Source organism: Hemiscyllium ocellatum, chromosome 28 (genome assembly GCF_020745735.1).
Source record: "Hemiscyllium ocellatum isolate sHemOce1 chromosome 28, sHemOce1.pat.X.cur, whole genome shotgun sequence".
Lineage (NCBI taxonomy): Eukaryota > Metazoa > Chordata > Chondrichthyes > Orectolobiformes > Hemiscylliidae > Hemiscyllium > Hemiscyllium ocellatum.
Genome location: NC_083428.1, coordinates 1399886 through 1422803, shown reverse-complemented (window position 1 = coordinate 1422803; position 22918 = coordinate 1399886). Strand labels below are relative to the sequence as shown.

At 46.8% G+C, this 22918-nt stretch overlaps 1 protein-coding gene across 1 annotated transcript; it reads left to right on the top strand.

Moving 5' to 3' along the window:
- The first annotated feature begins 578 nt into the window (after positions 1-578).
- Positions 579-19738, top strand: LOC132829031 (proteinase-activated receptor 3-like). The gene is made up of 2 exons (XM_060846303.1): positions 579-684; positions 14083-19738. Exons 1-2 carry the CDS (start codon positions 606-608, stop codon positions 15096-15098), a joined length of 1095 nt encoding a protein of 364 aa, XP_060702286.1. The 5' UTR covers positions 579-605; the 3' UTR covers positions 15099-19738.
- Positions 19739-22918: the final 3180 nt, after the last annotated feature.

Below are 22918 nucleotides of genomic sequence, written 5' to 3'. Positions count from 1 at the left end.
ATAGAAAGGTTGAAAGCCCCGTTTCTTTCAGGAATCCTGGTAAAACAGGATAAGCTGTGTTCAGGAAGTTCATCCTCTCCCCCAGACAAGAATAGACAATCCAATTGTTTGCAGCATATTCTTCATGAGGGCCAATGAGAATAAAGACCAGGATTGGGTGAAAAGTAGGAACAGTTTTAATGTTGCTTGGGTCATAATATTATCCAAAGTGAAAGTTACTGCCAGTGTTCCCTTAGGTCAAACTCTTTGCAAAAGATACTTGAGAGTTGTTAAGAAAAGTTAAAATTAATATGTGAGTCACACAAAGATGCAGGGGGAAATGAGAAGCTAGCTATGGAATGGTTTAGTTTTAAAAGTGAACACAAGACTAAACAAAACTAGAATCCTGACTCTGGTTTGTTACTTTCCCCCAGTGTGAGTCTCCAGACTACAAACATTTTGTGAGCAAGAGGCAAGATAATTTCCTGGCCCCCTAATAAGCCTGTGATGTTGATTTCCTGGCAGTCAAATCGCCGAGCTGTGTTTACGTCAGGTTTCCTCTGTTAAAGAGAGTACAAAGCCACTCGACAGCCAGATCATCCTGAGAGTCCAACAGCTCCACACCCATGGCCAAAGCATCGTACCAAAACCTTGTTCTACTTGCACTGTTAGTCTTACCCACAGCACTCAGCCAATCGGAACAAGGTAAGATTCACATTTTATCTTATTATCAGAGTGAAGATGGGTTTTGCGAAAGTGTGTTTCTAGTTCTCTGAGCAGATCAATAACCGTGATGTGGTGCTTTGGAATTTCTAAGAGGCAGCTGTATTAAAGGGCAATATGTGAGGTCAGAGTTCCTGCTGTTGTTGGTGATGTATTCACACAGATAATGGACAGGCTAATAGGCAAGAAGCAGAGAGTCAGGGCCCTTTGCAGGCGTAGACTGTACCTTGTGGAGTGCGATGGGGATCACAGCCTAGGACTTGGCTAGTTCTCAATACTGCTATGTGGTTAGTGAACTGCGACTGTATTTGCTGATCATTGTGAAGGACAGCAAATGGTGATGATGCGAAGAGTCCGCAAAGGGATAAAAATAAGTGACCATGTGAAGGTTTTACAGATTGAGTACAAACAGTGAGTGTGTTTACTTTGGTAACAAGAATAAAAGAAGCAATATTAACGGAAGGAAATGTGAGAGAGTCAGATTCAATCAAAGTTTTCAAAAGGTCATAGAGTCACAGAATCAGAGATGTCCAGCACAGAAACAAACCCTTTGGTCCAACTCATCCATGCTGACCAGATATCCCAACCAAGAGTTTAGATTAGAGTGGTGCTGGAAAAGCACAGCAGGTCAGGCAGCATCCGAGGAGCAGGAGGATTGGTGTTTCAGGCAAAAGCCCTTCATCAGGAATAGAGACAGAGAGCTTGAAGGGTGGAGAGATAAATGAGAGGGGAGTGGGGAAAAAGTAGCATAGAATACAATAGGTGAATGGGGGTGAGGATGGAGGTGATAGATGGAGGAGGGTGGAGTGGATAGGTGGAAAGGAAGATAGGCAGGTAGGTAAGGTCATGGGGACAGTGCTGAGCTGGAAGTTTGGAGCTGGGGTGAGGTGTGGGAAGGGGAAATGAGGAAACTGTTGAAGTCCACACTGATGCCCTGGAGTTGAAGTGTTCCGAGGCAGAAGATGAGGCATTCTTCCTCCAGGCGTCTGGTGGTGAGGGAGCGGCGGTGAAGGAGGCCCAGGACCTCCATGTCATCGGCAGAGTGGGAGGGGGAGTTGAAATATTGGGCCACAGGGCGGTGTGGTTGATTGGTCCCGGAGATGTTCCCTAAAGCGCTCTGCTAGGAGGCTTCCAATCTCCCCAATGTAGAGGAGACCACATCGGGAGCAATGGATACAATAAATGACATTGGTGAATGTGCAGGTAAAACTTTGATGGATGTGGAAGGCTCCTTTGGGGCCTTGGATAGAGGTGAGGGAGGAGGTATAGGCACAGGTTTTGCAATTCCTGCCGGGACAGGGGAAGGTGCCAGGAGGGGAGGGCGGATTGTTGTGGGGGTGTGGACCTGACCAGGTAGTCACGGAGGGAATGGTCTTTGCGGAAGGTGGAAAGGGGTGGGGAGGGAAATATATCCCTGGTGGTGGGGTCTTTTTGGAGGTGGAGGAAATGTCGTCAGATGATTTGGTTTATGTGAAGGTTGGTAGGGTGGAAGGTGAGCACCAGGGGGGTTCTGTCCTTGTTACGGTTGGAGGGGTGGGGAAAAGACTTTGTCTATTTATCCTATCCATGCCCCTCATGATTTTATAAACCTCAATAAGGTCACCCCTCAGCCCCCGATGCTCCACGGAAAACAGCCCCAACCTGTTCAGCCTCTCCCTGTAGCTCAAATCCTCCAACCCTGGCAACATCCTTGTAAATCTTTTCTTCAACCTTTCAAGTTTCACAACATCTTTCTGATAGGAAGGAACCCGGAATTGCATACAATATTCAAAAAATGGTCTAAACCAATGTCATGTACAGCCACAACATGAACTTCCAACTCTTGTACTCAATACTCTGACCAAGTCATTGAGTAATGACTTGGATTGAAACAATGTGAAGGGTTATGGTGAAAAGAGTCTCCTTTTGTAATATAAAAGTACTGTGATTCTATAATAGAGACAAAAAATAACTGCAGATTCTGGAATCCAGGGGAGACAAACGGGAGGCTGGAAGAACACAGCAAGCCAGGCAGCATCAGGAGATGGAGAAGTCAACATTTCGGGTGTAACCCTTCTTCTGGAGTGGGGGTGGGTGTATGGGAAGCTGCAGGTAAAAGGGGTGGTGGGGGGCAGGCTGATGAGGTGGGGATAGATGGAGACAGTAGAGGGCACAACCTGATTGGTGAATGGGAGAAATGATCCAGTTGGTAGCTGAGAGGAGTGGAAAGGAGTTGGAGGGGCTGGGAAGGGAGTCAAGGGATGGGGAGGTTACTTGAAATTGAAGGACTCAATGCTGAATCCTCTGGACTGTAGGCTGCCCAAGTGGAAAATGAGATGTTCCTCCAATTTGCAGTGTGGTTCGCTGTGGCAATGGAGGAGGCCAAGAATGGTCATGTTGAAAAGAGTGAGATAGGGAAGTGAAACAGGCGGTGACTGGGAGGTCCAGTCAGCTCTCTACAGGCCTGGCTACAATGCTCGGTGAACTGTTCCCTAAGTTTACATTAGGTCTCCCCGATGTGGAGAAGACCACATCGGGAGCACCTGAAGCAGTAAACCAGACCGGAAGCAAGGCAAGTGAACCTCTGTCTCACTTGGAAGGACTGTTTGGAGCCGCAGATTGAGGTGAGGGGGACAGCATACTGGCAGGTCTTGCATCTTTTCCGGTTGCAGTGGAAGGTACCTGGGGGTTCGGAGGGTGTTGGTGGGGAGACCATGGATTGGTGAAGGGAACAGTCCTTGTGAAAGGCAGAGATACTCCTGACAGTGGAGTCTAATTGGAGTTGGCGGGGGTGTTTAAGGATGATCTATTGGATGCAGAGACTGGTGGGGTGGTAGGTGAGGACAAGGGGACCTCTGTCTTTATTGTGTTTGGAGGGAGGTTTAGAGCAGTGGAACAGGGACTGGAGGTGGTACACTGGAGGACTATCTGGATGACAGAGGAGGGAAAAGCACGTTGTTCGAAATAAGTGGGCATCCAGTATGTTTGGGAGTGGAATGTCTCCTCGTCTGAGCAGATGGGACGGAGGTGGAGGAATTGGGAGAATGGGATGGAGTTCTTGTGGGATACTTGGTGGGAGGAGGTGCAGTCCAGGTTGGTGTGAGAGTCTGTGGGTTTATAGTAAACAGCTGTCTGGAGATTATAATTCTGTAATAGCTGGTCACTTGGTGACTGGATTGATACCTGGGATGATTATCTAATGAGGAACTGCTGGACACACCGGGCTGGAGTTTGGAAAAGTGAGGGGGACCTGATTGAAGATCCAGAATAATGTTGACAAGGTGGACATGGGGTCTTGTCCCTTGTGTGGGTCTGCCCAAAACCAGGAGGGGGTGTTTTAAAATTAGGGCTAACCGTTTTCAAACTGACACCAGGACAATTGTGTGACTTGGGAACAGTTTGCCAAAGAAGGGAAATGGAGATGAGGGACTTTCAATATTCTTAAGGTAGAGGTGGATGGATTCTTGGCTGGGAGAGAAAGTTATCAGGGGAATGGGAATTCATACCACCGAGAACTCAGTCATCTCTGAGGAGGCCAAATGGCTCTTTCTGCTTCGGATTTGTGTGTGTGTGTGTGTGTGTGTGTGTGTGTGTGTGTGTGTGTGTGTGTGTGTGTGTGTGTGTGTGTGTGTGTGTGTGTGTGTGTGTTTGTGTATTGAGCAATAGAGATAAGACTGAGGAATGCTTGATACAGATAGATCTAGGTGTCCTTGTGCCTAAATCACAAAATGTAACATTTTTTATTTATTCATAGGGCATGGGGGGTCACCAGCTGGTCCAGCATTTATTACCCATCCCTAATTGTCCCTTGAGGAGGTGGTAGTGAGCTGCCAATCTAAATCACTGCTGCCCCTCTGCTGTAGGTACAATAAACCTGCAGGAACAACAAGCAATTGGGAAGGCAAATGGAATGTTAGTCTTTAGGAATGGAATATAAAATAAAGGAAGGCTTGGTATGCCTGTACACGGTGTTGGTGAGTCAAAATGTTTGGTGCTGGAAAAGCACAGCAGGTCAGGCAGCATCCGAAGAGCAGGAGAGTTACCGTTTCAGGCAAAAGCCTCATTCCTGATGAAGTGCGTTACCTGAAACTGGGATTTTCCTGCTCCTCAGATGCTGCTTGGCCTGCTGTGCTTTTCCAGCACCACTCTTTTGACTCTGATCTCCAGCATCTGCAGTCTCACTTTCTCCTAGATGGTGTTGATCTGACCACACCTAGAGTATTATTTATCGATCTGGTCTCTCTGTCTCGCTAAGTCTCTCTAACTTGAAAGGGTTCAGAAAAGATTTACAAAGATGTTGCCAGGGTTGGAGGATTTGAGCTACAGGGAGAGGCTGAACAGGCTGGGGCTGTTTTCCCTGGAGCATCGGAGGCTGAGGGGTGACCTTATAGAGGTTTACAAAATTATGAGGGGCATGGATAGGGTAAATAGGCAAAGTCTTTTCCCTGGGGTCGGGGATTCCAGAACTAGAGGGGCATAGGTTTAGGGTGAGAGGGGAAAGACATAAAAGAGACCTAAGGGGCAACTTTTTCACACAGAGGGTGGTGCGTGTATGGAATAAGCTGCCAGAGGATGTGGTGGAGGCTGGCACAATTGCAACATTTAAGAGGCATTTGGATGGGTATATGAATAGGAAGGGTTTGGAGGGATATGGACTGGGTACTGGCAGGGACTAGATTGGATTGGGATATCTGGTCGGCATGGACGGGTTGGACCTAAGGGTCTCTATTACTCTATGACAAGAGACACATGAGGAATGGAAAAGCTGCAGGAGTAGATGGGATTCCAACGGAGATTTTCAAACTTGGATGAGCAGAGCCTACCCATCATCACCACCAACTGTTCCTGAAAAGCTGGGATCAAGTAGAAATTCCCACTGATCCCAGAGTTGCTGCCATCATTACTGTCTTCAAGAAAGGAGGCAATGTGGATTGTGGGAACTACCGAGGAGTCCTCCTACTGTCCATCACTGACAAGATCAACACCTGAATCCTCAGTAGGAGCTTTCTCCCATTCTCTGAAAGCCAGTGTGACTTCTGACCAAACATCCAGAACAAAGAACTGCAACCGATCAGGTGTACCCGAGAACTCTGTGGGAAGCTAGGGGAGTGATTGCTGGGCCTCTTGCTGAGATAGTTGTTTCATCGATAGTCACAGGTGAGATGCCAGAAGACTGGAGGTTGGCAAACGTGGTGCCACTGTTTAAGAAGGTTGGTAAAGACAAGCCAGGGAATTATAGACCGGTGAGCCTGACCTCGGTGGTGGGCAAGTTGTTGGAGGGAATCCTGAGGGACAGGATGTACATGTATTTGGAAAGGCAAGGACTGACTAGGGATAGTCAACATGGCTTTGTGCATGGGAAATCATGTCTCACAAACTTGATTGAGTTTTTTGAAGAAGTAACAAACAAGATTGATGAGGACATACCCAATGGTCCAACCAGTCCATGCCGACAATGCTTGTTTTCCACACTGTACGGATTCGATCGTTAACATTCTCCAAGCTTCAGAGCCACTTAGAAAGTCAGAAGGATGACAGCCTTCCACACAGATTCTGGTATCAGTACGGATGTCTTGATAATCAAAATCTCTCATTCTTGGGCATCCAAAGGCAGTGCTTGCAGATTGGATGATGTTGAATCGCCCTATTAATGTCAGCCTTAGATGAGAGGTAGCTCACCAGGTTAGGGAAAGATTCCATGTTCGGGGCAAGGCAGGCAGCATCAGGAGGGACAGGCAGGAGGCTGGAGGAACACAGCAAGGCAGGCAGCATCAGGAGGGACAGGCAGGAGTCTGGGGGATCACAGCAAGGCAGGCAGCATCAGGAGGGACAGGCAGGAGGCTGGAGGAACACAGCAAGGCAGGCAGCATCAGGAGGGACAGGCAGGAGGCTGGAGGAACACAGCAAGGCAGGCAGCATCAGGAGGGACAGGCAGGAGGCTGGGGGATCACAGCAAGGCAGGCAGCATCAGGAGGGACAGGCAGGAGACTGGGGGATCACAGCAAGGCAGGCAGCATCAGGAGGGACAGGCAGGAGGCTGGGGGATCACAGCAAGGCAGGCAGCATCAGGAGGGACAGGCAGGAGACTGGGCGATCACAGCAAGGCAGGCAGCATCAGGAGGGACAGGCAGGAGGCTGGGGGATCACAGCAAGGCAGGCAGCATCAGGAGGGACAGGCAGGAGACTGGGGGATCACAGCAAGGCAGGCAGCATCAGGAGGGACAGGCAGGAGACTGGGGGATCACAGCAAGGCAGGCAGCATCAGGAGGGACAGGCAGGAGACTGGGGGATCACAGCAAGGCAGGCAGCATCAGGAGGGACAGGCAGGAGACTGGGGGATCACAGCAAGGATTCTGGATTAGAGTGGTGCTGGAAGAGCACAGCAGTTCAGGCAGCATCCAAGGAGCAGGAAAATCGACGTTTCGGGCAAAAGCCCTTCATTAGGAATACAGACAAAGTGCCTGCAGGGTGGAGAGATAAATGAGAGGAGGGTGGTGGTGGAGAGAAAGTAGCATCGAGCACAATAGGTGAGTGGCGGTGGGGATGGAGGTGATAAGTCAGAGCTTCAGGGCAAGGCAGGCAGCATCAGGAGGGAGAGGGAACACAGCAAGGCAGGCAGCATCAGGAGGGAGAGGGACACAGCAAAGCAGGCAGCATCAGGAGGGAGAGGGACACAGCAAGGCAGGCAGCATCAGGAGGGAGAGGGACACAGCAAGGCAGGCAGCAACAGGAGGCTGGGGAAGTCAACATTTTGGTTGTGAAGCAGACCTGATGGGCTGAATGCCTTAATTTCTATGTCTTGTGGTCTTATGGTTTAACAATAGACCCCACTGAATGTGGCAGAAGTTGACGCTGCTTAAAGAGAATCCAAAGGGATTTTACAAATACATTAAGGACAAAAGGGTAACTAGGGAGAGAATAGGACCCCTCAAAGATCAACAAGGCGGCCTTTGTGTGGAGCCACAGAAAATAGGGGAGAAACTAAATGAATATTTTGCATCAGTATTTACTGTGGAAAAGGATATGGAAGATATAGACTGCAGGGAAATAGATGGTGACATCCTGCAAAATGTCCATTTGTCTGGGAGAAAGTGAGCACTGCAAATGCTGGAGATCAGTTGAAGAGTGTGGTGCTGGAAGAGCAGCGCCAGTCGGGCAGCATCCAAGGAGCAGGAGAGCTAACATTTCGAGTATAAGTCCTTCATCAGGAATCATCGACTCTCCTGCTCCTCGGATGCTGCCTGACTGGCTGTGCTTTTCCAGCACCACACTTTTCAACTCTCTTTCCACGCTGACTGACTCTGCTACTCCACGTCAGCAAGAGGAAGTATGGCAGAGGAACCGGAGAAAGGAACAGTCTCAAGACCAAGGACTCTTCCACCTCACAAAAACACTCAGCTGGTGTGTGGTCAGAGGTGGGGCTCTAAGATTGGGCTCGTCAGCCATCAAGGGGACACTGAGTCCATGTGCAGTGACATGAAATTTTCTAGGTGAACAATCGAATTGTTAGGAAGTGATTGCTGACGACAATAACAAATCTTACTCAATGACTGAGCAGGTTTGAGGGGCTGAATGGCCTCATTCTTCTCATACTTATGTGATAGAGAAAATCTGTCCAAAGTTAAACTGATCTGGCTTCGATCAGAACACAGGTTTGCCTGTGTGTTACCCTCTACGACTTGAACAAATGCAGATTTACTGTCAGCGCCATCTCTAATTTGCCAGTCAAAAACTGAGAGATATTGAAAACTGAGAGTTAGCACAATGAGCTGAAAATGTGTTGCTGGAAAAGCCCAGCAAGTCAGACAGCATCCAAGGAACAGGAGATTCGACGTTTCGGGCATAAGCCCTTCTTCAGGAATCTTCGGGCTTATGCCCGAAACGTCGAATCTCCTGTTCCTTGGATGCTGCCTGACCTGCTGCGCTTTTCCAGCAACACATTTTCAGCTCTGATCTCCAGCATCTGCAGACCTCACTTTCTCCTCCAGTTAGCACAATGAGGCAAGTTACTGAAAACCACCTCAAAGTAGCCATCTGTGAGCAGTGACAAACCGGGGCAGGACTTACACGGTTAATGGCAGGGCCCCGGGGGAGTGGTGCTGAGGAGTGCAAGTCCAGAGTTCCTTGGAAGTGGAACTTCACTGGTCTGAACATTGAGTACAGGAGTTGGGACGTCATGTTACAGCTGTACGGGACATTGGAAATGCCACATTTAGAGTATGGCATGCAGTTCTGGTCGCCCTACTATAAAATAAAGTTTTACATGAAGAGTGTAGGAAGGATTTACAAGGATATTACCAAGACTGGAGGGTTTGAGCTACAGAGAGAGGCTGAACAGGCTGGGGCTGTTCTCCATGGAGGCTGAGGGGTGACCTTATAGAGGTTTATAAAATCATGAGGAGCATGGATAGGGTAAATAGACAAGGTCCTTTCCCCGGTGTAGGCGCATCCACAACTAAAAAGCATAGGTTTAAGGTGAGAAGGGAAAGATTTAAAAGGGACCTGAGGGGCAACGTTTTCACACAAAGGGTGGTGTGTGTGTGGAACGAGCTGCCAGAGGAAGTAGTAAAGGCTGGTCAGTGTGGAGGAGTTGGGTAGGTGGGTCTGTTCCTGGGAGTGATGATCACCAACGATCTGACCTTGTTCACCCACATCTATGCAACAGCCAAGAAAGCACACACCCACACCTCTACTTCCCCAGGAGGCGAAGAAAATTCCACCTGTCCACAGTGACTCTTCCCAATTTATACAGATGCACTATAGAAAACATCCTGTCATTACACCTTGGTACAGATACTGCTCTGCCCAGGACCCTAAGAAATTACAGAGAGCTGTGAACGCAGCCCAGTCCATCAGACAAACCAGTCTCCCATCCACTGACTCCATCTACCCTTCCCACTGCCTCGGGGAAGCAGCCAACATCATCACAGACCCCTCCCACTCTCAAAAACAGCTACTTCCCTACTGTTATCAAAACCATGAATGACCTCCCATATATTAGAGTTGATCGTTCTCTGCACCTTCTCTGTAGCTGTCACACTATATTCTACATTCTGTTTAATACCCTGATGGATTTATGGAAGGTAGGATTTGCCCGGTTATCACACAAAGCAATATCTCGGTACATGAGACAATAATAAATCAAATCAGTAGGACTCTATGAATCTATATGAATAAACAAATTTTTCAAAAATGGCAATAAGACATTCTCATAGATTCCTGCAGCAGATTTTGTGATGGGATCTTTACTGTGATTGTAACACAGAGCAGCTCTCATTATTTGTATCAGGGAGATTTGGTGATGTTAGCATATTTTTTTACAGCAGGTAGGCAAGTGTTAGATCACCCAGACCAACTAGACCCACCCACCCAGACCACCCAGACCCACCCAGACCAACTAAACTCACCCAGACCACCCAGACTACCCAGACCCACACAGACTACCCAGACCCACCCAGACTACCCAGACCCACCCAGACCACCCAGACCACCCAGACCCACCCAGACTACCCAGACCACCCAGACCACCCAGACCCACCCAGACCACCCAGACCACCCAGACTCACCCAGACCACCCAGACCCACCCAGACCACCCAGACCACCCAGACTCACCCAGACCCACCCAGACCACCCAGACCCACCCAGACCCACCCAGACCCACGCAGACCCACCCAGACCCACCCAGACCCACCCAGACCCACCTAGACTCACCCAGACCCACCCAGACCACCCAAACCCACGCAGACCCACCCAGACCCACGCAGACCCATCCAGACCCACCCAGACCACTCAGACCACCCAAACCCACCCAGACCCACCCAGACCCACCTAGACCACCCAGACCCACCCAGACCACTCAGACCACCTGGACCCACCTAGACCACCCAGACCCACTCAGACCACCCAGACCCACCCAGACCCACCCAGACCACTCAGACCACCTGGACCCACCTAGACCACCCAGACCCACTCAGACCACCCAGACCCACCCAGACCCACCCAGACCACTACCACAGTCCCACAGCTGCACCAACCTTGTCATGTCACAGGCCCAGGTTGTTCCACCATTAGTGCCTTACAGGATATTGTATCAAAGTCCTGCATGTTTATGAATGAAAAGTATCTGACTGATTAAAGAGTTCCGTAAAGTTTCCTCACATTGAGTTTAGATGATTAAAGGGTGATCTTGACAGGATTGATTTGGAGGAGCTGGTGTTGGGCTGGGGTGGATAAAGCTAAAAATCACACAACACCAGGTTATAGCCCAACAGGTTTATTTGGGATGTTAGGACGGGGCTACCGTCCCGTGTTCGTTTGAAGGAGAGAGACACAGGATCTGATTCAAAATATAAGCTGATTTAATGAGAGAGCCGTACACAGGACATGCAGTGAGATATTTACTCTTCACTGGAGAAGGCGCGTTCTGATCTATTGTTCTCTTTGTCTAGCTTTTAGCCCCTCGCATCCCAGTGCTACATCCTTATTTGGTAAGAAGCGGTATTCTCTAATAGTATTGGTTCCAGGAGAGATAAGATTCAGTTACCTCAGTATGAGCTACGTGCAATCTAACACGGTTTCAATGTCCTGTTATCTGTTCACCCTCCCTGTGGCCCCATTATGCCATCAGTGTTTCAGTCTGTTCTTAGTGTAACATAATGGCTTACTGTTGTCTAGTGAAGCTAACAGTTTCCAGACTTGCTAGTACTACCTTACGTGAGCACTACCTAACAATAAAGTTTCTGAACACAACCTACCCTTAATAATGCTTCCTAACAGGGAGCACTAGCTTTCGGAGCGCTGCTCCTTCATCAGGTGTTTGTGGAGCAGGACCAGAAGACACAGAATTTATAGCATCAGGGTTACAGTGTTACCGAGTTGGAATAACATATTAAACAAATTTAGATGAAGTCTTGCATCTTTTAGAATGGGATATGCTGGTTTATGCCCTTTAATATGTAAATTTAGAACTCCTTTTGATCAAGACCTTTGGCCTTGATATTTGAGTCATCATTGTCTACAGATTTAGTACCGGAGTACTGGAGGGTTGGAAATGCTGTGCCCTTGTTCAAGAAGGGAGGTAGAGATGATCCAGGTAATTATAGACCAGTGAGCCTTGTTTCTGTTGTAGGAAAGGATTTGGAAAGGATTATAATAGATAGGATTTATAATCATCTAACAAGCAACAATTTGATTTGAGATAGTCAACATGGTTTTGTCAAGGGCAGGTCGTGTCTCACAAACCTCACTGAGTTTTTTGAGAAGGTGACCAAGCATGTGGATGAGGGTAGGGCAGTTGATGTGGTGTACATGGACTTCAGTAAAGTCTTTGATAAGGTTCCACATGGTAGGCTGTTGGAGAAAATCCAGAGATTTGGGATTGAGGGTAATTTAGCAGTTTGGATTAGAAACTGGCTTTCTGAAAGAAGGCAGCGAGTGGTGGTTGATGGAAAATATTCAGCCTGGAGTCCGGTTACTACAAGGATCTGTTTTGGGACCACTGCTGTTTGTCATTTTTATAAATGACTTAGACACAGACACAGGTGGATGGATTAGTAAATTTTCAGATGACACTAAGGTCGGTGAAGTAGTGGACAGTTTGGAAGAATGTTACAGGTTGCAGGGGGACTTGGATAAACTGCAGAATTGGGTTAAAAGGTGACAAATGGAGTTCAATGCAGCTAAATGCGAGGTGATGCTTTGGAAAGAATAACAGGAAGGCAGAGTACTGGGTCGATGGAAAGATTCTTGGTAGTGTGGATATGCAATGGGATCTTGGTGTCCATGTGATCCCTGAAAGTTACCACCCAGGTGGATAGTGCTATTGAGAAGGCATACAGTGTGGTTATTGGTAGAGGGATTGAATTCTGGAGCCGCAATATCATGCTGCAACTATACAAAACGTTAGTGCAGCTGCACTTGGAATATTGTGTACAGTTCTGGTTGTCATATTTCGGGAAGGATGTGGAAGCATTGGAAAAGGTGCAGAGTTGATTTACTAGGATGTTGCCTGGTTTGGAGGGAAGGTCTTATGAGGAAAGGCTGAGAGACTTGGGTCTGTTCTCATTGGAAAGAAGAAGGCTAAGGGGGGATTTGATAGAGACATACAAGATGGTCAGAGGATTAGATAGGGTAGACAGTGAGAGTCTTTTTCCTAGGATGATGACGTCAGCCTGTACGAGGGGCATAGCTGCAAACTGAGGAGTGATAGATTTAAGACAGATGATAGAGGCAGGTTCTTTACTCAGAGAGTGGTAAGGGTGTGGAATGCCCTACCTGCCAATGTAGTTAACTCAGCCACACTAGGGGGATTTAAACAATCCTTGGATAAGCACATGGATGATGATGGGATAGTGTAGGGGGACGAACTGAGAATAGTTCACAGGTCGGCGCAACATTGAGGGCTGAAGGGCCTGTTCCACGCTGTATTGATCTATGTTCTAAGTTTGTTAAATATATAATTACAACTAGATAACACTGTAAACCTTTTGCTATAAATTCTGTGTCTTCTGGTCCTCTCCACAATCACCTGATGCTAACGCTTCCAAATAAACCTCAAGATCAGAGTGGTGCTGGGAAAGCACAGCAGGTCAGGCAGCATCTGAGGAGCAGGGAAAAGACCCTTTCAAATAAACCTGTTGGACTATGATCTGGTGTTGTGTGGTTTTTAACTTTGTCCACCCCAGTCCAACAGCGGTTCCTCCACATCATTCCTGGTGATTGCCAGGAGGTAACCTTCACACCAAGATTAATGTCTGAAGCTGAAACAATCAACATCAGGAAAATGTAGCCTCAAGGCTGCTGGATTCTAAATGAAACGGTTGAACGGGAGTGAGGGATTGAATGGTCTCCTCCTGTCCCAAACTAAACAAGATAAAGATCATAGAAGCAGGTCATTCAGCACCTCAAGTCCATACTGACCCACTGAAGAGCATTCCACCCAGACCAACCCCATCACCCTGACTTTCCCACGGCTAGCCCATCTAGTCTGCACACAACAGAGCAAATTAGCATGGCCAATGCACCTAACCCACACATCTTTGTGCTGTGAGGGAAGAGCCATGCAGACAAAGGGAGAATGTGCAAACTGCTGAAGGTGTCATTGGGCCCAGGTCCCTGGCACTGTCAGGCAGAGTGTTAACCAATGACCAACTACCTCGCCATTCACACAATATGGCAACAGAGGATCATGGGTACACCATTTCAGTTAAATTCAGACTGGCCTCTATCTGGTCTCCACCTTTTATTCAAATCTCGTGGAAGTAGTTTACTCAATTAAATCTCAGTCTCGAGAATTCCCAATTGATTCCTGATATTCAGAGCTTTAGGCAGGGAAGTTCCACACTCTTGGAATTTTTACAAATAACTAAATGCCAACATTAAAAATGTCATTTTGTGTTCAGATGTCCATCAGGCTCGTGGGAGAAGTTTTCATTTACCTGACACCGGTTCTGACAGTAGCCTATGGAAATCTCTGGAAGACCATCTGACCAGTTCCATTACCACGGTGATAATTCCTGCAGTTTACACCGTTATATTGAGCATCGGGCTCCCAGCCAATGGGATCGCTCTTTTAGTCTTGGTCAAAAGGATCCAGCGATTACCGTCCACCATCTTCCTGATGAACCTGGCTGTAGCTGACCTGCTCCTGTGCCTCGTGCTGCCGTTCAAAATTCACTATCACTTCCTGGGCAACCACTGGCTCTTTGGTGAGGCTCTGTGTCGGACAATGACGGCCTTCTTCTACGGGAACATGTACTGCTCCGTCCTGCTGCTCACCTTCATCAGTGTGGACAGATACTTCGCTCTGGTCCACCCGTTTCTCTCCAAGCGATTCCGGGGCAATGGCTTCGCTGTCCGGAGCTGTTGTGTGATTTGGCTGCTTGTTGTCGTTGCCATGTTACCGTTTCTCCTCCGTAGACAGACCTATCCAATCCAGAACCTCAACATCACCACCTGCCATGATGCCTTACCAACATCATTGGTCACTGATTATTTTTTTTACTACTTTTTGTGTTTGGTTGTGTTTGGGTTTTTTATTCCGTCTCTTATTACCATATTCTGTTACCTGTCTATTGTCAGATCATTGATATTGGAAGAAAGCAAGTATTGTAAAGCTATAATGACCATGGTGTTGGTACTGACTGTGTTTTTGATATGTTTCACTCCCAGTAATATAACCCTGTTGGTACATCACTCACCGATCCACCTCACTGACAGCAATGACCTGTATTTACTCTATCTGATCTGCCTTCTGCTCAGCACCTTCAACAGCTGCCTTGACCCTTTCATCTATTATTACATTTCTGAGGAAATTCGGAATGAAGTCACAAACATGGTTCTTTGCAAAGCAGAGAAGCGTGAAGATTCTGGAAAAAGGTCTGAGCAGTTTGTTCTGACTAGCTCCTCTTTGAATTGAATTTATTGTCCCGTGTACCGAGGGACAGTGGAAAGCTTTGTCTTGCGAGCAACACAGGCAGCTCACAGAATTAAGTAGCAGAGATAGTAAATAATAGGTCAACATCAGCAAAAACAAAACCACAGGTACAGGTAAATGTAAGGTGTTTGTGAGTCCATTCAGTAATCTAACAGCAATAAGGTAGAAACTGTTTTGAAACCGGCTGGTGCATGTTCAGGCTTCTGTACCTTCTCCCCAATGGTAGAGGTTGTAGGTAAGTGTTGCCAGGGTGGGAGGGATCTTTGAGAATGCTGGTGGCCTTTCCTTGACAGCGGGCCTGGGAGATGGATTTTCTCGATGGGAGGTTGGCCTTTGTGATTGTCCAGGCTGAGTTCCCCACTCTCTGTAACCGTCTCCGATCTTGAACAGTACAGTTGCCATACCAGGTAGTGATACATCCAGACAGAATGCTCTCGATGGCGCACCTATAAAAGTTGGCAAGGGTATTCACCATCATGGCAAATTTCCTCAGCTGCCTCAGGAAGAAGAGACGTTGTTGGGCCTTTGTAACCAGTGCATCCACATGAAGAGTCCAAGAAAGCTTGTTGTTGATGACCACTCCCAGGAGCTTGACACTCTCCACTTGTTCCACCTCTGTGCTGTTAATGTGTGTGGGGGTGGGGGTGGGGGGGTTGGTGGGCATGAGTAACATCTTGCTGAAAGTCTATAATGAGTTCAAAGAACAAAGAACATTTACAGCCCAGGAACAGGTCCTCTGGCCCTCCAAGCCTGAGCTGATCCAAATGTACTGTCTAAACCTGTCGCCCAATTCCTAACCATCTGTATCCCTCTGCTCCCCACCTACTCATGCATCTGTCCAGACACACCTTAAATGAATCTACCATGCCTGCCTCTACCACCTCCGCTGGCAACGTGTTCCAGGCACCTACCACCCTCTGTGTGAAGTATTTGCTGCGTGTATCCCCCTTAAACTTTCCACCTCTCACCTTGAACATGTGACCTCTCGTTATTCAATCTCTCACCCTGCGAAAAAGCTTATCTCTATCCACCCTGTCTATACCCTTCATGATTTTATAAACCTCAATCAGGTCCCCCCTCAATCTCCCTTTCTCTAATGAAAATAAACCTGACCTACTCAACCTCTCTTCATATCTCGCACCTTCCATACCAGGCAACATCCTCGTAAACCTTCTCTGCATCCTCTCCAAAGTGTCCACATCCTTTTGGTAATGTGGCACCTGGAACTGTACACTGTATTCTAAATACGGCCAAAGCAATGTCATGTACAATGTTAACATGACCTGCCAGCTCTTATACTCAATACCCCGCGCAATGAAGGCAAGTATACCTTATGTTCTTTAGAGAACAGCCAGGGAATTCCTAGAGGCATGGCATTCATCCACAAACTCCATCAACAAACACATCGACCTGGACCCAATATACCAACCACTACAGCGGACAGCTGAAACTGACACCCGGAGGCGGCAAGGACAGACCACTATAAATACCGGAAGAAACATCAAAGAAGCGCTTCGCAGGAGGCTCCAGAGCACTGATGATGTCTCCTAGCCAGGGGACGAAATGTTTGCAACAAAAACTACCAGCTCGGTGAACAGAACCACAACATTACTCTCTGTCTTTTGTTGCTCAACCAGTTCTTTATCCACCTCGCTAGAACACCCTGCACACCATGTGACTTCACTTTCTCCAAGTTCCTTGGTTTTGCCAGCATTGAGAGCTCGGTTGGTCTCAGTGCACCATTTTTCCAGGTCTTCCACCTCCCGTCTGTAGATTGTTTCATTGCCATCTGAGACTCAACCGAACGTGGTGGTATCATCATCGAACTTGTAAGTGGCATCAGTCTGGTATTTGGCGACGCAGTCATGGATATAAAGCAGGCAGTCATGTGGATTGTGGAGAGTAACCACATCATTGTCTCCCATTTGTGAATTGCACACCCTCTGACCTGTCCATTGCTCTTTCTGAGCCAATCAGAGACTCCGACCAGCTTTATGACTGTGACACATCACTGGAGATATGGGTAGGCAAACTTGTCCCGTTTTTAAATTTGTTATTTTTCTCAGTGATTGCATCTTTCCCTATTGGTTAATGTCAGATTATATCTGGGATCACTAATGCCTGTTGAAACTGAGAAGCCCTAGACAGAGAAGGCGACACATAACTCAGATTGAGTTATCGAATGTAATCTACTGACTCAAACTAAAAATGAGTTGAGTGCTTTGTCAGTGTTGGTGAGGAGAGAGTGAGTGACCAGCTCGAGGGATTGATGCCTGTTATGGATGTGGGAGTGGGCTATGTAAATAGAGTGACTTCAGGACAGAGGGCCATTCAGTCCATTCTTGACAGTGAGATCCAAGTGCACCTGCTTCTCCTGTTACAGCTGGTGGAGCTGCTGAGAATGTGGGAGCAATCTCGAGTTTGGCAAGCATTAGGGTAGGATAGCTAATGATGACAGGTTTGAGACAAGTTTGCTCTGGCACTGGGAGGTACACTGTCATCACTTCAACCTTGAATTGATTGTGTTCCTTGAGTAATCTCCTCACCGTGGCTGCACCTTGTTCCCCACAGAAGGACGCCTCCAGACAAATCCTATCAAGCAGATGACTCTGAACTGCTCACTTGTTTTTCACTCGGGAGTAATGAGAAACGCAGGCAATTTCTTCATTCTTTCACTGACTAGGCCAACATTTATTGCCCATCCCTAATTACTCAGGGGTCCGTTCAGAGTGAACATTGCTGTGGGTCTGGAGTCACATGTAGTCCAGACCAGGTAAGGACAACACATTTCCTTCCCTAAAGGATGTTACTGAAGCAATTGATAGCGATTGACGCTTGCTGTCCTGATCTGTGTAAAAAGCCAATGTTTTAATTCAGATTTCTTCATTGAATGTGTGTTCCATCTGCTGCTGTGATAGGACTTGAACCCCGATCCTGGAATATTACCGCGGACCCTCTGATATATTTGTAGAGTGCCTTTCCCATTACGTTGAATACAAAGTGAATATGTGCCGCCCACATCATTCTGACTGGATTTTCAGATTGAGTGACACAAGCCTTTTGGGAGAGAGATATTGTCTCTGGTCAAACGGGGAGCAATAGTCCCGGTGAACCACTGTCACCCACGGTCTGACACATTGACCAATGATGCCAGGAACCTCCTTGGGACTGTCCCCGTCTGAAACATGTGCTCAGGTCATTCCCAGATTTCATCAAACTCCCAACTGGGGTCACACAGCCACCAAGGAAATCCCCGGCTTCTCTCTGAATGTTCCGGAAACTGCTTTTTCTATAAGTACCTCAGCAGATACTTATCTGAAAATCCAGTACCTGACAAATTATCTGGACAGCTGATCATTTCTAAGATATAAACACTGAACCCAGCTCACTCTGTTCCATTTTTAGTTTGCATTGTGAGAAACGAAGCTCACTCACTGCAATAATTTCAGTCCGAGACAAGATCGGAATCAGTAGTGTATTTATTTCACACTTGCAAGTGGGCGTGATGTCTACAAGGCAGGGACAAAACACACTGAATTCAACAAATACTCAATATTTATATAATTTGGTTCCTACATATTTTTTTCTTATTTTATTGTTTCCCCCCTGTTCACATCCTCCACTTCCCTAAGACTGGTACCCATTACTCCTGTTTATCTCTTGTCTTATCCGGCCTTGTCGGTGACAAAATGCTTATTTCTGGCCTCACAAGGCCGTTTGACCTCATCCTGCTGTGGGTTATTGTTAGGCATTTCTTGCCTTACCTTTATCTACTCCCTCCATCTGTGCTGCCCCTCACAGCATCTTATCAGTAAGCCCTTTTAATTGAGGTTTGTTCCTGTGTTTCTGTAAAAGTGGGAAACAGATCTTTATACCTACAGTTTATACAGGCATACCTAGTTTAACTGCCTCCCCTCACAGCATCTTATCTAGTGCCTGTAATATCTACCATTGTTTTGCAGTCCCGATTCTTTCTTGCATACATTTTTAGCTCATCCAAAAAAACAATTATTTTTCCTCCACATAGTTTCCATTCTTGTTGACTCAGCTCCTGGCTGAAACAATTACACACTGGTGTGAGCTCATTTATTTTTATATAATCAATTATAATTGCAGAATTGCAGAAGTAACATTAATTTACCGATATCCCACAGCATCAAAACATCTCTTTCTGCTTTAGAACAAAGTACACTAATCTAGGTGGAGGTTTAAGTTACTGAACCGGTTTACTCAACAATTAAGGGATAGGCCTCCAGAAGATGTGGGTGGCTCAGTTGCTGTTAAACAGGTGATTAAAGTGGGATTATTAAAACATGATTATGTCTCTTGTTCCAAAGGGCAGTTCCTTCATAGAATCAAACACTCTCAACATCAGGGGGAGGGTTATAGTTTAGAATAGAATTATATTCAGTGTGAGTGTTCAGCAAAAAAAGTTCAATTCTCTCCTCTGATTGAGTTGAGGTTCTACCTAACAACTTCAGGCAAAGCCCCAGTCGATTGGTGCTGATTGAGGGAAAGGAAGTGATGATAGTGATACATTAAAACGCTGCAGTAAGAATGGGAACCATTTTCAGTAACTATCTGTCATTATAATATGTAATATGGAATGCTATCATTTGTATTGCTAGCTTAATAAATCCATTCATCAAACTGTTAAGACTCATTGATTTTTAAAAAGTAAGTTTGAACTCAGAGGCCCAGTGGGACACAGCCCCTTGGGAACTGTCTCCTGTACACACTGTGGTCCCCTCCAATCGGAAGCTGCAACAAATGGAATTCCAGGTTCGGATTTGCTGGGAATGCTGATACATGGAGCAAATCAGCAGGAATAACTCAGGGAGAGTTATAGCTTCAGCTTTCAAGCTGATGGATAGATGGGGCTGGGAGGCGTGGGGGTGCTGAGTATTGGGGGTGGGGGAACTGGGTGGGGGTGAGGATATGATCAGAAGACGGTGAGATGTTGGGGAATGAGGTTACAGCCTCAGCTTCCCCCTCTCCGACGCCACACTCCAGGTGAATATGGAGTGAATTCCGAGTGAATTCAGGGAGAGTGAATCAGCAAAGACAGATTCTGCCTGAACTCTCTCCAAAAGCTGCGATGGGCAAATCATTGAGAAGCAGCAATACCCCACAGGGCAGGAATGTTTATCACTCACCCCCACCCCATATCCCATACCTACTTCCTCACTGACCCATGGAGGCTCAGGAAACTGAAGACATAGCAGCTGAATGTGAAGTAAAAAAACCTGGGCATTGTTGAGGAGCTGGGGCAGAATGGGGGCAGTTGGTCAGTGCTGGGTGAAGTTGGTCAGGGCTGGGTGAAGCTGTCTTATTGAGAGGACAGCATTAAGGAAGCCTGCTCTCTCAGGTTCTGCACTTGATCCTCTGCAACACTGAGACACTGTTTTCAAGATGCCTGGGGCGTATATGTTCTTCCTATCACAATCAAACTTAACGATACACATCCATTCTGCAAACATATTCATATAGTCTAGTATTTTATCACAATCCTTTGTATTTACATCTACCCCACCCTAATCTGTTGTTTTAGATGAATTCTGTCTCTGACTAGATAGTCCAGTTCTGGCAGAAGCAGGCTCCCTGCATTGATCCTATAAAAACTCTTCCTCCTAATTACCACTGTCAGCCCTTAATCAGAAACTCAACTGGACTCCCTACATAAACACAGTGGCTATAAGCATATATCAGGTAGAGACAGCAGAGATCGAATGAATTCTTAGAAGAGTATAAAGGCAGTAGGAATATATGTAAAAGAGAAATCACAAGGGCAAAACCGGGACATGAGATAGCTTTGGAAGTAGGGTTACGGAGAATCCAAAGGGTTTTTGAAAATACATTCAGGACAAAAGGGTAACTAGGGAGAGAATAGGGCCCCTCAAAGATCAGCAAGGCAGCCTTGGTGTGGAGCTGCAAGAGATGGGGGAGATATTAAATGTGTATTTCACATCAATGTTTACCTTAGAGAAGGACATGGAAGATATAGAATGTGGGGTAATTGATGGTGACATCTTGAAACATGTCCATATTACAGAGGAGGATGTGCTGGATGTCTTAAAACACATAAAAGTGGATAAATCTCCAGGACCTGAGAACTCTGTGACCCGAGAACTCTGTGGGAAGCTAGGAAAGTGATTGCTGGGCCTCTTGCTGAGATATTTGTATCATCGATAGTCACAGGTGAGGTGTTGGAAATCTGGAGGATGGCAAATGTGGTGCCACTGTTTAAGAAGGGCGGTAAGGACAGGCCAGGGAACTGACTGGTGAGCCTGATGTTGGTGGTGGGCAGGTTGTTCAAGGGAATCCTGAGGGACAGGATTTATATGTATTAGTCAACATGGCTCTGTGCATGGGAAATCATGTCTCACAAACTTGATTGAGTTTTTTGAAGAAGTAACAAAGAGGATTGATGAGGGCAGAGCAGTAGATGTGATCTATATGGACTTCAGTCAGGCATTCGACAAGGTTCCCCATGAGAGACTGATTAACAAGATTAGATCTCATGGAATACAGGGAGAACTAGCCATTTGGATACAGAACTGGCTCAAAGGTAGAAGACAGAGGGTGGTGGTGGAGGGTTGCTTTTCAGACTGGAGGCCTGTGATCAGTGGAGTGCCACAAGGATTGGTGCTGGGCCCTCTACTTTTCATCACTTACATAAATGATTTGGATGCGAGCATAAGAGGTAAGTTTGCAGATGATACCAAAATTGGAGGTGTAGTGGACAGCAAAGAGGGTTACCTCAGATTACAACAGGATCTGTACTAGATGGGCCAATGGGCTGAGAAGTGGCAGATGGAGTTTACTTTAGATAAATGTGAGGTGCTGCATTTTGGGAAAGCAAATCTTAGCAGGATTTATACGCTTAATGGTAAGGTCCTGGGGAGTGTTGCTGAACAAAGAGACCTTGGAGTGCAGGTTCTTAGCTCCTTGAAAGTTTAGTCGCAGGTAGGTAGGATAGTGAAGAAGACATTTGGTATGCTTTCCTTTATTGGTCAGAGTATTGAGTACAAGAGTTGGGAAGTCATGTGGCGGCTGTACAGGACATTGGTTAGGCCACTGTTGGGATATTGTGTGCAATGCTGGTCTTCTTCCTATGGGAAAGATGTTGTGAAACTTGAAAGGGTTCAGAAACAATTTACAAGGATGTTGCCAGGGTTGGAGGATTTGAGCTACAGGGAGAGGCTGAATAGGCTAGGGCTGTTTTCCCTGGAGCGTCGGAGGCTGAGGGGTGACCTTATAGAGGTTTACAAAATTATGAGGGGCATGGATAGGGAAAATAGACAAGTTCTTTTCCCTGGGGTCGGGGAGTCCAGAACTAGAGGGCATAGGTTTAAGGTGAGAGGGGAAAGATGTAAAAGCATTTTAAGGGGCAACGCTTTCACACAGAGGGTGGTACATGTATGGAATGAGCTGCCGGAGGAAGTGGTGGAGGCTGGTACAACTGTAACAGTTAAAAAGCATCTGGATGGGTATATGAGTAGGGAGAGTTTATTGGAATGCAGGCCAAGTGATGGCAAATAGGAGTAGATTAGTTTAGGATACCTAGTCTGCATGGACAAGTCAGAACGAAGGGTCTGTTTCCATGCTGTCCATCTCTATGACTCTATGATGCTAAGAGCAGATTGGAGATTGGAAATACTACAGCGAGTAACTCCCCTCCTGACTCCCCAAAGCCTGTTCTCCATCTATAAGGCCCAAGTTAGGAATGTGATGGAATACTCCCCACTTGCCTGGATGGGTGCAGCTCCAACAACACACAAGAAACTTGACAAATCAGCCAC

Excerpts from the sequence above, each read along its gene's own strand:
- LOC132829031 (XM_060846303.1), top strand. The coding sequence starts at position 606 with ATGGCCAAAGCATCGTACCAAAACCTTGTTCTACTTGCACTGTTAGTC. Across the intron at positions 685-14,082 it reads ACTCAGCCAATCGGAACAAG|ATGTCCATCAGGCTCGTGGG; the intron begins GTAAGATTCACA and ends TTTTGTGTTCAG.